The 14,154-nt window shown below is 40.9% G+C and overlaps 1 protein-coding gene across 2 annotated transcripts; it reads right to left on the bottom strand.

Moving 5' to 3' along the window:
- Positions 1 to 9,039: 9,039 nt before the first annotated feature.
- Positions 9,040 to 13,911, bottom strand: ABT1 (activator of basal transcription 1). Of its 2 annotated transcripts, XR_013830164.1 has the most exons (4): positions 13,265 to 13,911; positions 12,375 to 12,580; positions 11,096 to 12,228; positions 9,040 to 9,718 (listed from the first exon to the last, which is right to left on the bottom strand). XR_013830164.1 is itself a non-coding variant. In XM_079933989.1 (3 exons), the coding sequence occupies exons 1-3, from the start codon at positions 13,503 to 13,505 to the stop codon at positions 11,848 to 11,850; spliced, it is 828 nt and encodes a 275-aa protein (XP_079790115.1). In that variant the 5' UTR covers positions 13,506 to 13,911; the 3' UTR covers positions 9,042 to 11,847. The 2 variants fall into 2 exon arrangements, 1 of the variants encoding a protein (XP_079790115.1); XM_079933989.1 differs by having other exon boundaries at positions 9,042 to 12,228.
- Between the last annotated feature and the right edge of the window lie 243 nt (positions 13,912 to 14,154).

Genomic DNA, 14,154 nt, shown 5'->3' with positions numbered 1-14,154 from the left:
TCTATTTGCTCTGCCACAGAATAGGTCCCAGCGTTTTAAGTGGCTCTCATTGTGGGAAAAGAATAAGAGTTAAGACAATTTGGATGGATGAAAAGGGGAAGGGAAAATGGTACAATTTCAAGTTTTGTTTTTTCTTTTGACATAAAGTGGTGTGGCTAGAACAAGGCCTGTGGCCTTCATGCTTATCCCCCCGCTTAAAGTGATGCCACATCCCAACGTTTAGCTGGGCTGTGGCGAGAAATACCTCTGGGAAAAACACTAGTCATATCCCTTACAAGTAATTAGAAGAGAAATGGTGCCACACTCGGGTAGAAGAAGGGAAAGGTGCCTCCCAGTACACGTATATGCCACAAGAGTTTCCTGAAAGAGTTCTTCACATTGCTTCCTGACGGGCTGGGGAGCACTTGTATGCAACTGAAGCTTTCTTGTTTCATGCCCAAAATATTAGCTTGTGTCACTACCCAAGCAGAGATTTGGACTTTAAAGTGAGGGAGGCTGAAGGCAGTTAACCCTTGCAGAGAGAATCCTTTTTCCATCTGGCATAGGACACTTTAAAAATAGGGGTATAGGAATCCAACTCTCAGTAGTAACTGATAACATCAAATAATTGGTAATTAGTGAAGAAAAGAGAAGACTTGGAGTAACTCCTGTTATCTTTTATATCCACTTTCAAATTCTCTGCAACCCTCTTGTATCCAGGAATCTTGGTCTTAATTGCCTGGCTCAGAAATTTGCATTAATGTATCTGAAAATGAGAAGTCTTTTATATGGAATTCTAAGTGGACCTCCTCACTATTGAATCCAGCATCTCGTCTAGATGAGGAGCCTCAGTCTTGCAGGTAGAGGAAGTTGGAACTGCTCTGGGAGACATGGGGGCAATTGGTTCGGGGGCAGTAGGGCCATATCATGATTTACCAACAGGCAATTTAAACCACATCGGTTGTTTCTGACTGAGCAGGGGACTGATAAGGGAGTTGTTTGGAACAGTCACTGCTGCAGCGACGTGTCTTCTCTCCTCTGTCAATGTCATAAGCCCACACTCTCAGCCCTCATTCTCCAACCCTATTCAGCCACCACCACCCCACCACCCCTGCATAGGATCATCTACTCCGACAAGAAAAATCTCTAGTAGAGGCCTCCTGACCACTTCAAAACAAATCTCTTTATCCTGCCTTTCTTCTCCCAAAGGAATAAACATCCTGACTCCTTTAACATGCCAAGCACATTCTCTTCAACAACCTCTGAAACCTTCCTCATTTATCTCCAGTTTTTTTCATTTATTTCCTTCATTGAGATTTTCCCTCATGTCTTCAAATATGTATAGATGCCCTTTCATTCCCTTTTTTTTTTTAAACTTTAGGTTGCCCTTAATAGGCTAGTGTTTCTCTTAATTTCCCCCCTTCCAGAATTCACCAGCTTAAAATCTATACTGCCTCCGTTTCTAAGTGTTCATTTCCTATCATGCTATAATCTGGCTTTACACAATTTCCTACCTAGGTATTCTCTCAAAGATCATTAGCGACCTTTGAACCAAAGTGGATGATGTGCTCTCCAACACCGCACATCAGTTGCCTGCCTCTTTTTTGTGTCCTTAGCAATACAGTATAGTACTGATACTCACCCTGTCTTTCTGACATTTCTTTCTGTTGACGCCTATGTTGGCTGCTTTTTTCCTAATCTTATAAAGCATAGGGGCTGATTACCTGCTTTTTCTTAGAAAATGTATTCATCTGTATTGTATGTCTTTTACTCAGGTGTAAATAACCTCCAAATTCTCATTCCCATAAGAGCTAATTTTAATTTTCCAGCATCCTGAGTCATTTCTCTTAAAGGCTCAAACCATGTAAAATCCAGCTCATTTCCATTTCCAACCACTGACCCATGTCCCAATTTTTCCATTAAGATTGATAGCACCACCTTTGCTGAGCCAGGGTATCATCTTTGACTCTTTCTTTTCTCTCCACTGTCACCAGATCCTGTTATACTTTCTTCATGTCTCTCACCCTTATTGCTTCATTTGCATTCTTATTATAACCACTCTAGTCCAGAAACTTATTAGTTTTGATTTTTACAATAATCTCTATTATCTATCCTGTTTCTCTCCATCCTACTCAGTTCAGTAGGTTTACCTGCCTTTTACACTGTCTTATGCAACCTTAAATAGATTACTTTCCATTATGTATAGCATCAACTGTACGTTTTCTAACCTAGCTTTTAAGGAGCCTAAAATTTGATCCCTTTTTAGATATATTTTCTGAAATTAATCTAGAGCTGACATTTCACCCTCATCCGTTGTGCGGCAGGAGTGTGGTTTGATGAATCGAGGGCAACTTCAGGCATGAAATACCATTTCCTTTGGTTTGTGAGCCCAAGTTTAAGCTAATTTAGCACCTTGCATTATCCTAATTAGCATTATGGGTCTAAGGTGGCCACATAAACTATGTTGGCCCAATTAGACTAAAGGAAAAATCTTATATAAACTCCTCCCCACTCATTCCACAGGCATGGTTGATCCGGCTCTGGGGAAAGCAGAGCTGAGAGAATTGCCAAGAGATGGGTCAAGAACCATGGCTGAAGTGAGCTACTGCCTTCCAATTATATGAGAAAAAAGAAATCCTTTTTGATTACGTCTTATTGAGTTGGGTTTCTATTGCTTATAACTGAAAACATTTTCATATATTCCATAATGTCTTATCTAGTTAGGCAGTTTTCCTTGCTATCCACTGAACATACTTGTTTTTTGTTTACTGTGCTTTCTGTACTTGGACTGTGTTTCATATTGCTTTCTAGATACTCAAATCTAAATATCTGAATATAAATATCTGTACAAAATATGAATTTATATGGAACTCATACTTCCTTGGAAGGCTCTCTGGTATCTGTTCTCTGATGACCGGAAGTGACTATGGAAGATATCCATGGATGAAGGACTCTACTGGGCTTGCACAATTTTATGGATTGTGAGTCAGACAATACTCAATATCTAAAAGGAAGTTCAGGTCACATGGCCCTCCTTTATATCCCATTGTGCAGCATTAAGTCTCTACAAAGCCCAGTAAAGAGTGAGGAGCTTTTTCTCAGGTATTCTTTTCCTGTGAATTGACAGAGGCTCCATAGAGCATCTCTATTTAACACGGACCCTTGATGCACCATTGGATCTGGTATCATAAAGCCCAGTTACACAGCAACTTGCTCAGTACTCTAAATCAGCTACAAAGTAGCTTAGTGGATTTGGGGACTGAGATGAAATAAGGTAGGTAGAGTTTTGGTAAGGCTCCATCTATCCCTCATTTGGCACTTACAGGGAGGAGCTCTCCAACTATTCCTACTCATAGTGTTACTGGGGCTTCTGAGTGTTTACTGGACTTCTCCTCCCATGGGTCCTTCTCATGGAAATGATAGGACTCCACATTTCCCGGTCATCAGAAGAACTAACACATATCCCCAAACTGTCCAACTGTGATAAGTATCAGGCATTTGAATCTGAGCTTTGAAAGATTTCTAATTAGGGTCAGGCAGGAAATTTTAGTGGGAGCCATACAAAGAGAGAACTAAGAACGTAATGACTGTTGAGTGAAGGCCCAATATTTGAATCACTCCTGTCATAAGGAAAAAGAGGCCAGTAGTGACTGGTGATGTCTATTTTAAGACAATGTGTGGCCATTATTGAACATTTGAAATATTCCCCCAAAAATCATAAAAAAGTGGTACAGAAGGGAATACCCCTCATCAACTCAGCAATCATCTCAGACTCTGAGTTAGCAAATAATTCTCTTTTTCTTAACCATAGTAAAGTAAAATATCACTGGCAGCAAGCCTATGCATTATATGAAAGCTGTTTAATGAAGAACAAGCATGTTTGAGGCTTATTAGTAGCTTAATCTAAAAGTGTCAACTGACAAAGTAGGGTGAACGAAAAAAGCTTATTGAACAAGTTTTTCCATGGGATAGAGAACAATGAAATCCAGGGACCAAGATGTCATTGTTAACTTTGGAAGAAGAGAGCCTGCACAATAGAATCAACTGGGAAGATTGTTAACATAGCAATGCCTGGTTTCTTCCGAAGAGATTCTGATTCAGTGAGTCCAGAAAGGTCAGGTACTAGAAAACATTTTTGAATCATCTCCTCAGAAGATTCTAGTAAGTATCTAAGTTTGAGAACCACTCAGGCAGAGGCAGGAGAAATTGTGAAGATGTTAAAGCCAGACATTAGGTGACTATTTCAAGCAGTCTGTGTTATTAATGATGGAAGAAACAGATCATTCTCTACTACCTGGTATCAAAAACAAAGCTTATGCTGGGAACAGAAGCAATTACCTTGATGACCTTGGAAAAAATTGAAGATAACTTCACCAGTGGAATTAAAGGCAAGAGACTAAACCCCTGTGGACTAAGAAATTTAACTAGGGGAAAAAATCCTAGGAATTTAAGCCTTTTTATTTACTCAGTCAGTGCTATTGTTTCTTCTTGGGAAACACCAGAAGGTAAGATTGGAAAAAGAAGTATAAATTTCAAAATTTCTAGCACCTTCATGGTTTCAAGGAGGCAGAAATAGATGACAACCTATACTGTTTTAGATACTTTCAAAGCAGTAGATATATTTTCGTCTTAACTTGGCCTACCTTAATTCATCCCATATTTAAAAGTTGAGAAATATTAGTCTTGTCTAGGTCTTGGGTTCTTTTTAAAGAATATTATGTGAATGTAAGGCATTATGATTTGACTGTTCTATAATGTACACAACTTTAAAACTCATTCAGAGAATCTCTTCATGGATCTATTTCATTAAATCTACACTTTTTTTCCCCTAAGAAGCACATATTCAACTCTGTGTAAAGCAAAGTTCTGTTTGATTAAAGTAGTACTTTTTAAAATGACATTATCTTTTAGTGGCCTATACTCTAGTTTAGAGAATAAGTCATTATACAAAATAATAGGAAAAAAATAAAGATGGGAATTAATATATGTTTTATGGATTGAATTATGTCCCTCAAAATTTATATGTTGAAGTCCCAGTACCTCAAAATGTGACCTTATTTGGAGATTTGGTCCTTACAGAGGTAATCAAGTTAAAATAAGGTCAATAGGGTAAGTGTTAATCCAGATGACAAGTGTCCTTATAAAAAGAGGAAATTTGGAAACAGACACAAAACAGCAAGATTGCCATGCGAAGATGAAGGACACATCAGGGTTATTTTCTACTAGCCAGGGAATGCCAAAGGTTGCCAGCAACCACCAGAAGCTAGGTGAGAGGCATGGAACTGATTCTTCCTTGCAGCACTCAGAAGGAACCAGTCTTGCTGACACCTTGATTTGACACTTCTGGCTTTCAGAACTGTGAGACAGGAAGTTTTGATTGTTTAAGTCCTCCTGGTTTTTGGTACCTTGTTATGGCAGTCTAGCAAACTAATACAATATGATTAAATACCAAAAGTATGGTAACGGTAATAAGATGGTTGAAGTTTATATTTTCTGAGTTCGTATGTTTTGGATTAAGCTTTATGCCGAGTTTTATTATCTTTGCAACAACGCTGAGGGATGATACTGGTCTCACTATAGAATTTTTTTAAAAGAGGATTCTTGAGAATATCACTGTCGGCAGTAGAGCAGTGATTCAATCACAGACCCATCTGATCTCAAAATCCCAGTTCAGCACTCTGCTCCAAGAGCAGTAGAAGAGACCATATGACTGAAGTTAGTGAATGGGGAGCATATGATCTATTAAAATGAAATAGAGTTCATGAGGGTGATGTGGTTGTTCTAGAGCTGGAATGAAGGAATGAACTGAAAATGTTGGGGTGAGTTGGAGAACAAAGCTTCTTCTTCATGAGGGAACTAACCTGAGCCAAGACCTCATATTAGAAAATATTTGGGGATGAAAGGGTAGAATTCTCAGGGTTTGTGTTGAAAAACAATGAGGAGAAACCTCTTGAGATGGTGGGAGTAACCTCTTGTGCAGTATCCTGAACCCCAAAAGAAATAGTTGTCATTTGATTTTCTGACAGTTTGGAGCCTGTGGAGGTCTCTGACAAGGAGAGTGACATAACTCAATGGTACTAAAAAAAAAAGCAAGCAGAGAATATTGTATCCACGGGAGGGGAAGTAAAGGATTTACTTTATTGAAAGTTTAACAATGTTACTGGGAGAGGCAGAGGAAATTTTCAGAAGTAGCCCTGTGTTTCCAATAGGTACTAGCTTTTCTCTATATGGAATACCATGAGAGGGTCCTCTTCGAAAGCAGGAAGATGGACTACAGCAGTGGTTCTCAAACAGTAGCCAGCATTCAAATCACCTGGAGGCTTGTTAAAACATATTTCTGATTCAGTAGGTCAGAGGTGGTGCCTGGAAATGTGCATTTCCTGCAAGTTCCCAGGGGATGTTGATGCTACTTTGTTGGGGGATCGCACTGTGAGAATCACGGCACGAAATGAGTACTTTCCGTCTGTCCTGGGGCAGGCTTTTTACTGTGTTCTGCAGGAGGATGCTGTGTTATAACTAAGAGAAAATACAAGTTAGTCTGGCATCCACAGAGGAATTGACCTCTTCATACTTGGTATGCCCTGACCATGTCCAGATTTTTATCTGTCCTCTCCATGTGGTTTCTCCTCTGTCTCTTATCCCTTGCAAGTGTCATTTTTGCTCAAAATTTAAACTAATTCAGTCATCTTCCTCAACAGAGGTTTTTCTCTGTTCCTCCTCTCTCCAGTTTTCCGTTTATGTATATATGTATTTAATTTATACTTGGAAGGTCCTCCTCTTGGAACTAGGAATACAGGTAAGCTCAATCTCATTCTGTACTCTAATGAAGTAATTAGGTATAGCCATATAGTGTTTAATGATACATTGTTTGTAATGATCAATGACACGTGGGCCCTTAATTCAGGATTATATAGCAGAAAGCATTTTGCAAGCATTTGGATGTGGATTTTCTTTTGTGCAAAAGAAAGTAAAATACAAAAGATTGAACTAACACAATTTAAGATTTTAGGTGTATTACTATATAAAACCCTTTGTATTACTATTTGTATAACTAAAGACAGTCTAAGATGTTCTTGAAAATTACTGAACCACAAGTTTTTTGACCACTAGTGTTGCTGCAAGATATAGTTTTGCAGGTGTGACAATACAGAGAAGTTTTAATCAGCTGTTACTTTAAGCTCTCTAACAAATTTTGAAGATTAGTTTTAGATCAGAAATTCTTATCATTGGAAGGGATGAAGAAACACTACATGTTCCCAGGAATAGTGACACACACACACATAAACACATAGACAAACACAGGTACATTCCCTGTATTAAATAATTCTTGGGAGAGTCTGTTAAACAATGCCTTTGTATGATATTGAAAAGCAATGCCAACTGCCTTTTTGCCTTATTTCAACGTTTCGATACTGTTACTTAACACGTATCAAGAATAGGAAATATGCCGACTGAGTGAGGTACAATATTCCTATGGAAAATTAAACTCTATTTAGTAAGTTGATTACATCTTTGAACACGCTGAATGTTAGGTTGAAGTTTCTGTAGTTTTTTGAAGTACAGTAATGGCCACTAATATATATGTAAAGGATGAGCTGGAAACTTAATGATCTTCAGAAATAAGGGTTAATTAGCTTGTATAGTAACTATCAACATATGAGGATTAGGATTGTGGATTTTGGGTATAAAAACAGATGCACTTGTATGAATGAGAGAGTTAGTTTTAATAACAAATTTGTATGACTGTGTGACTGAGTCTTTGGGAATAGAAAGGAGTGAAGAAACCAAAATTAGCGTTTATGATTATTGAGATGTACAGTTAAAGAATTAAGGGACACTATGGTTATAAATATTTTCAGAAGACAGAATAAAGAAATGGCTATTGAAATATAGTTGATATACAATATGATTAGTTTCAGGTGTACTACATAGTGATTTGACATTTGCATACATTATGAAACGATCACCAAGATGTCTCTAACCATCTGTCCACATAGTTATTACAATATTACTGTCCATATTTCTTATGCTGTATATTGTATCCCCGCGGCTTATTTATTTTGTAAATGGAGGTTTTTACCTCTTATTCCCCTTCACCTATTTCACCCAGTCCCCACGTCCTCCCATCTGGCAGCCATCCATTTTTTTTCTCTGTATCTGTGAGTTTGTTTTCAATTTGTTTTGTTTTCTAGATTCTATATGTAAGTGAAAGCGTGCAATGTTTGTCTTTCACTGTTAATTTCACTTAGCATACTACCCTCAAGATCCATCCATGTTGTTGCAAATGGCAAGGTTTCGCGGTTTTTTTTAAGGCTAACACTCCATTGCATATGTATGCCACATCTTCTTTATCCAGTCATCTGTGGATGGACATTTCAGTTGCTTCCATATCTTTGATACTGTAAATAATGCTGCAGTGAACATCGGGGTCATACAACTTTTTGGATTAGATTCAAATCAATAGAATCAAATGTAATAGAATGTGACTGATCATATCGCAGTTCTATTTATAATTTTTTGAGGAACTTCCATACTGCTATCTATAGTGCCTGCACCAACTGACAATCCCAACAACAGTGCACGAGAGTTCCCTTTTCTCCACATCCTGGCCAACAACTGTTACTTGTTGTAAAAGACATAAATTCGTGACTTTCATGTCAAGTCTGACATGAGGAAAAGCGTATTATTATGGCTGTAACCAGCGGGTGAAATAAACAAATTATTAAAAACTGTATACCTGTGGGGAACAAGATATGAGAATTTCCATTTTAAAATGTGCATTTTAATTACAGCCTTTTAAAAAATTAAAGTTAAAACAGATAATATGGGAGAATAGCAGACAACTCTAGAGATAGTTGAAATACCCTGATTAATAAAAGCCAAGAATTTGAAATTTGTATCTTCATTGATTGTATTAAGATGAGAACTCTGTATTTTTGGTAACACTTATAAAACACAAGTTTTATAAACTTGTCTATTTTTCTAATAACTTATTTAGAAAATAATTTTGCACAGATATCTGAAAAGTAAAACTCTTGGTTAGCTAATGCTATCATTAGTAAATAGGGATATTGATTATTTGATGTTTCCAAAATAATTTTCTGAACATGGTAAAAGTTTTATTAAGTATTAGCTGAGTGAATACTGATTGAATTAATTTAATCAAGACATATTAATTTGTGTATTTTTATTGAAATAATCTGCACAGTTGATTTCATTTGAATTTTATTCAGCATAAAATACTACAGTAAAATTGAAGTGTTATTAGGTTAAAAGTAAATATACCATCACGTTATTATCATGAAGGCTCTGGATCTAAAACCTAGTGTATTCCAGAAAAAGCAAAAGGCTAAATATGGATTTGATCAGTGTTCTTAATTAGTACTAGTGTCCAAGTAGACTAGATCAAAGCACATTATAGCCCTCATAGTCTCCTCCCACAAACCACACACACAGATGCTAATTTCACCACAAAATTTGGAGGAAGGGCAGTCTAGAGTGGACATGAATCTCCAGAGCAGGGAGGACGAGAGTAGGAGAAAACAGAAAAGATACTGTTTGCAAACGATACCCACAGTGCAATGATGGGTCACTTGCCACAGCCCAACATTAAGGCAGGAGATGCAGACAGTCTCTGGATGATAGAATCGCATAGGCCTTCTACCAATGAAGGGATGAGAGCAAGGATAGGCCAATTCTGGCTGGGCTTGAAACTTCTTCTAAGACATTGAGGGGCCCTCTTTAAGAAAAAAAGAAAATACAATGGTGAATAAAAAACTGCTAGGTCCTTCTAATGGACTTAAGCTTCAGTTAAATCCTCCTCTGGGTAGGGAAATCTCAAGAACTGCCCTTTCAGACTGAAATAAATCATAATTTTGATTTTTTTACTTCCTCATCCACAATTAAATCATCTCTTCATGATGTATAAATTACATGCAGTTATTTACCAATTATTCTGAACTGGAAGTTCATCATCTATGTAATTGTATAAGTAGTAGTCCTGGTTAGTCTCTAAGTTTGGTGTACAGATAAGATTACATAAATGCAAAAGTTAGTATCTCTTGGAAACAACAGAATATTAGTTATTTTACTTTACTATATAGGCAATGACATTCAAAATGCTCTCTTCATCTGTTACAGAATTCACTACATACTGACATATGATAAATTTATGGATATAATCCTAATAATAGGTTATGTTTCTTGAGAAGTCAGATGCCCTGTCCAGATGCTGTGGTTTGCATTGATATCTTGTTTAATAATCACAACTTAAAAAGTTATTTCTACTATGTAAAGGAAATAAAATGAAGCACGTAGAAATAACTTGTCAGAGGACATGCACGTTGGTATGGTGGAGCTTGAGTGTGATTAATGCCACCTGACTGCAAAGTCTCTGCTCATCCTTTTCCAGTCCTGACCGTATCGTGTATGTTGGTTTACCAGGGTACCACACAGAGTGGACAGTGAATAAGTAACTGTCCCAGATATTTAACATTTATAACTTATTGTGGTTCTAGATAAAGAAAATATTCATCATGGAAGCTGTTTCAAATACAGGTTAACCCTTTCTCTTGTGGCCAATTTCTTGAGAAAAAGAGATTTTTCTCTTTTGGTATTTTGAGTCTAGTCACCCTGAGGCAGGAGACAGATGGGCCCCCAGGGCAAACGGTTTGAGTTCCTTCCTTCCTTGTGGACGGATACTCCAGCCGGGAATAACAGGACAATTGAGAGAGGAGTCTGGGCTCTGCCCAGATAGACGATAAGAGTCCACATATTCCTCATTCTTGAAGTCAGGAGACCTCCCCGACTACACATGCAGATGGAGTCACCCGTGTCTTCCCATGGCCCCACTCTACCCCTTATACACATCTACCATGATGCCTGTAGTACTTCTGTGCATTTATTTCTTAAACATTTATCTTTTTTTAAGTGGTCTGTAACAGCGGTCCCCAACCTTTTTGGCATCAGGGACTGGTTCCGTGAAAGACAATTTTCCCACGGACAGGGGCCAGGTGGGGTGCGGGAATGGTTCAGGCGGCAAAGCGCGTGATGGGGAGCGGCAATGCGCGTGATGGGGAGAGCCAGATGAAGCTTTGCTCTCTTGCCCACCGCTTACCTCCTGCTGTACTGCCAATACCGGTCCGAGGCCCAAGGGTCCGCTCTGTGTCCTCATACAGCGACTTAGTAAATGCTGCATTAGATAACTATTAATAACATGGCCTAAGAAATTGATTAGATACATAGAAAAGGGTCCAGGTTGAATTCGGGGGGAGTGGGAGGGTCTGAGACCAGGAGATGGAGTGAAGGTGAGTGAATGGGACACAGACAGAAGTTGGAACTTATCCAATGACCATCCCCACCCCCCATAAACTATAAAGGCATATAAAATATATATATATTTTTTCTTTTCTATAAATACATTTGGAAGGTGGCTCCCAAGCCACTCTAACCCATTAAGCCCTGTCCTTATTAATCTTTTCTAAATAAAAAGGATGTTGCTGATGCCCAGTAATGTGGTGGGTAAACAGCTGTCTGGACTAGCCATTACCAGTCTAGTTCAAAGTAAAGGCTCTTCCTGGGGCCAGAAAGCAGGATTTTTAGAGGCCCCCAGTGGGCAGGAGGCAGGTCGCCAAGAATCAAACAAGGCAAAACAGACATGTGCAGTAGTCATAATCATGCTAGTAAGAATTAAGTGCCTCAGCGAGGCATGTACAGGAATTGGAGGGGGAAGGAGAGGCCTTCAAAACTTTTATGTCTGAGCACTCACTCCTGGTTTGAGAAACACAATAAAATGTCTGCCTGGGTAGTCATTATCAGGTAGATAGGACGCTGGGCTGGGCTAGGAGGTGGAAGGGGCCTCCCTGCCCCTCAAGAGTTCCTGACCAGTGAGGAGTCCTCCATGCTCGCTGAGGGGGTGGAGGATCCAAAGATCTTGGCAAGAAGCCCTCTGTTGGAGCGGGCCTGGTCCTGAGCGTTGGCCAGGCGAGCCCGTTCACGTCCTCCTGGCCGAGCTGCCTTCCGGGCCCTCAGCTCCTGTTCAGTAGGACGCTGGGCAAAGGCCCAGGAGACGTTCGGGCGGGTAGAGTCCCCATCAGCGGCAAGGAAACGCTGTCCGCGCTCCACGCTTCGAAGATAGAAGTCAGTCTCACGCTTGGCCTGGGCAACCTCAGCCCTCAGGCGCTGCCTGCGTACCTGGCGCTCAAAAGCAAGATGCTCGCTGAGGTGGGACCAGGTAAAACGGTGCAGGTACTGCGGAAGGGAAAACAAGAAAAGATCTGAGGAGGGCAGATCTGGGATGGAGAGGAGATGGGGGGGCCGGGGCCAACAAGAGGTGACAGGGGTGCGCCGGCTGGGGCTGGGAAGACGGAATGCGGCAGACAAGCCGATCCCCTCACCCTGAGGTTCCACAGGTCATAACGGAAGGGGCTGCGCCTGCGGGAGCCCATGGGCGTGTTGTGAAGACTGGCCGCCACACGCTTGGCTACTCGCTTGTCCCGGAACTCCACCCAGCCCTCGGTGTAGTCCTTGCTGTACTTGGACCGCTTTTTTCCTCCCGCAGCGTGGGCTGCCGCTGCCTTCTTCTTGCGCCTCACGAACCCGTCTGCGAAGCAAAGACAGAGCAGTGGTCAAGGAGGCCAATACAGCACCCACTCAACTGCACCTCCCATTCGCCGAATTCTCCAAACCTTCCCTCAGGCCAGAGTCCCACCTCAACGTCTTTGCCCGGAAGCGGATAACTGCAAAGTCCACCCTTTTCCCCTTGTCTAACTCAATCCTTTCCTCAAATGTTAACTCCTTTATCAGGTCTGCCCTAAACGCTCTCTTTAAAACCCGCACAGGCCCCCAACCCCAATTCCAATTAGTGTCTGTCTGTATGCGAGCTGGGGACGGCCGATCATAAACCTTCTCTAGACCTGGGCCGCGATGACAAAGAGATACGTTCAGTTTTGTGGGAAAACCACTGAGATTTTAATTCAGGCTGTACCCATTTAACAAACTGGTAAATTCGGCTCAGGAAAGATGGGCGGGCGGAGCCGAAGTTAAAATCCAAAAATTAGCTATCCGAGAACTAAGGCTCAGCGAGGTATATACTGCGCTATCCACATCCCATCGCCGCCTCCTAAAAGACATGCGCGCTACAGATTTACCAAAGAAGCCGGACGCGGGTCCCCGGCTCCGTCAGCGCCTCGGACCAGGGCAAGCTGAGGCAACAGGACATGCATTGCGTGCTCACTGCCAGCGAGCATCACCCTCCTACCCTCACCGCCAAGGCCTGAGCACTTACCTTCCGGCTGGAAAAAAACGCGCCCGACCTCGCCGTAGGCGCTGAGAAGGTTCCGTACGTGCAAAGGCCTAAAGCGGGGCGGTATGTGGCCCAGGTACACAATACCTGGCACTACCCGTTTCTTGCTGCCGCCAGCCGCCCCTTCGGATTCCTCCTGTTCCTCCTCTGCCTCTGATTTCTGATCACTCCCTTCCAGAGGTTCCAGCTCAGCGGCTGCCTTCTCGGATTTCTCTGCCTCCATGCTTGCGAGTAGGTAAAGCAGGGCAGCCGTAAAGCGCCGCGCCTCTGACGCACACCTTGTGCGACTGCCTGTGTCGAGGGGGCGGGGTCGGTCCGGGTGACGACAAAGGAAAGGACAAGATTGGGCGGTGCCCGCGAGTCTAGGCCTAGAGGAGAGAGCGGAAGTGGGTCCCGGGTCTGCCGGGAGATTCAAAGCGTGAGAGAACTTGAGCTGATGAGGCAGAACCGGAGAGGTAGAGCTCCAAGTATAACTTACCCTGTAGCACTCCTCGGTGAGATGCAGAAGGACGGGATGAAGCAGGCTCTTCCGGAAATTTTGGAGAACTATTTTGGGAGTGAGGGGAGGTTTCTTTGTGTTCTAGCGGTCAAAATAGCATTTTACCCAAGGGACTCGGGTGAGACTCAAGGTTGGGGGATGGCTCAACTTCTAAAGGTTACTTAAATTTCAATTTTTTAATTAAGTTTGAAATTTTAATTATTTTTCAAAATTTAACTTAGAGATTTGAATATTTTAAATTTAAGTTTTGAAAATGTAATTTAACTTTGCAAATATAAGTTTTTGAAATTTAGTTGAGATTTAATTTTTGAAAATTTCATCTGTGACCTTTACATTTAGTTAAAAAAATTTTAGTTTAAAATATTAATTTAAA

Source organism: Stenella coeruleoalba (genome assembly GCF_951394435.1).
Source record: "Stenella coeruleoalba genome assembly, chromosome: 10".
Classification (NCBI taxonomy): domain Eukaryota; kingdom Metazoa; phylum Chordata; class Mammalia; order Artiodactyla; family Delphinidae; genus Stenella; species Stenella coeruleoalba.
The sequence above is the reverse complement of the archived record's forward strand: the minus strand, read 5'-3'. Positions and strand labels throughout refer to the sequence as shown.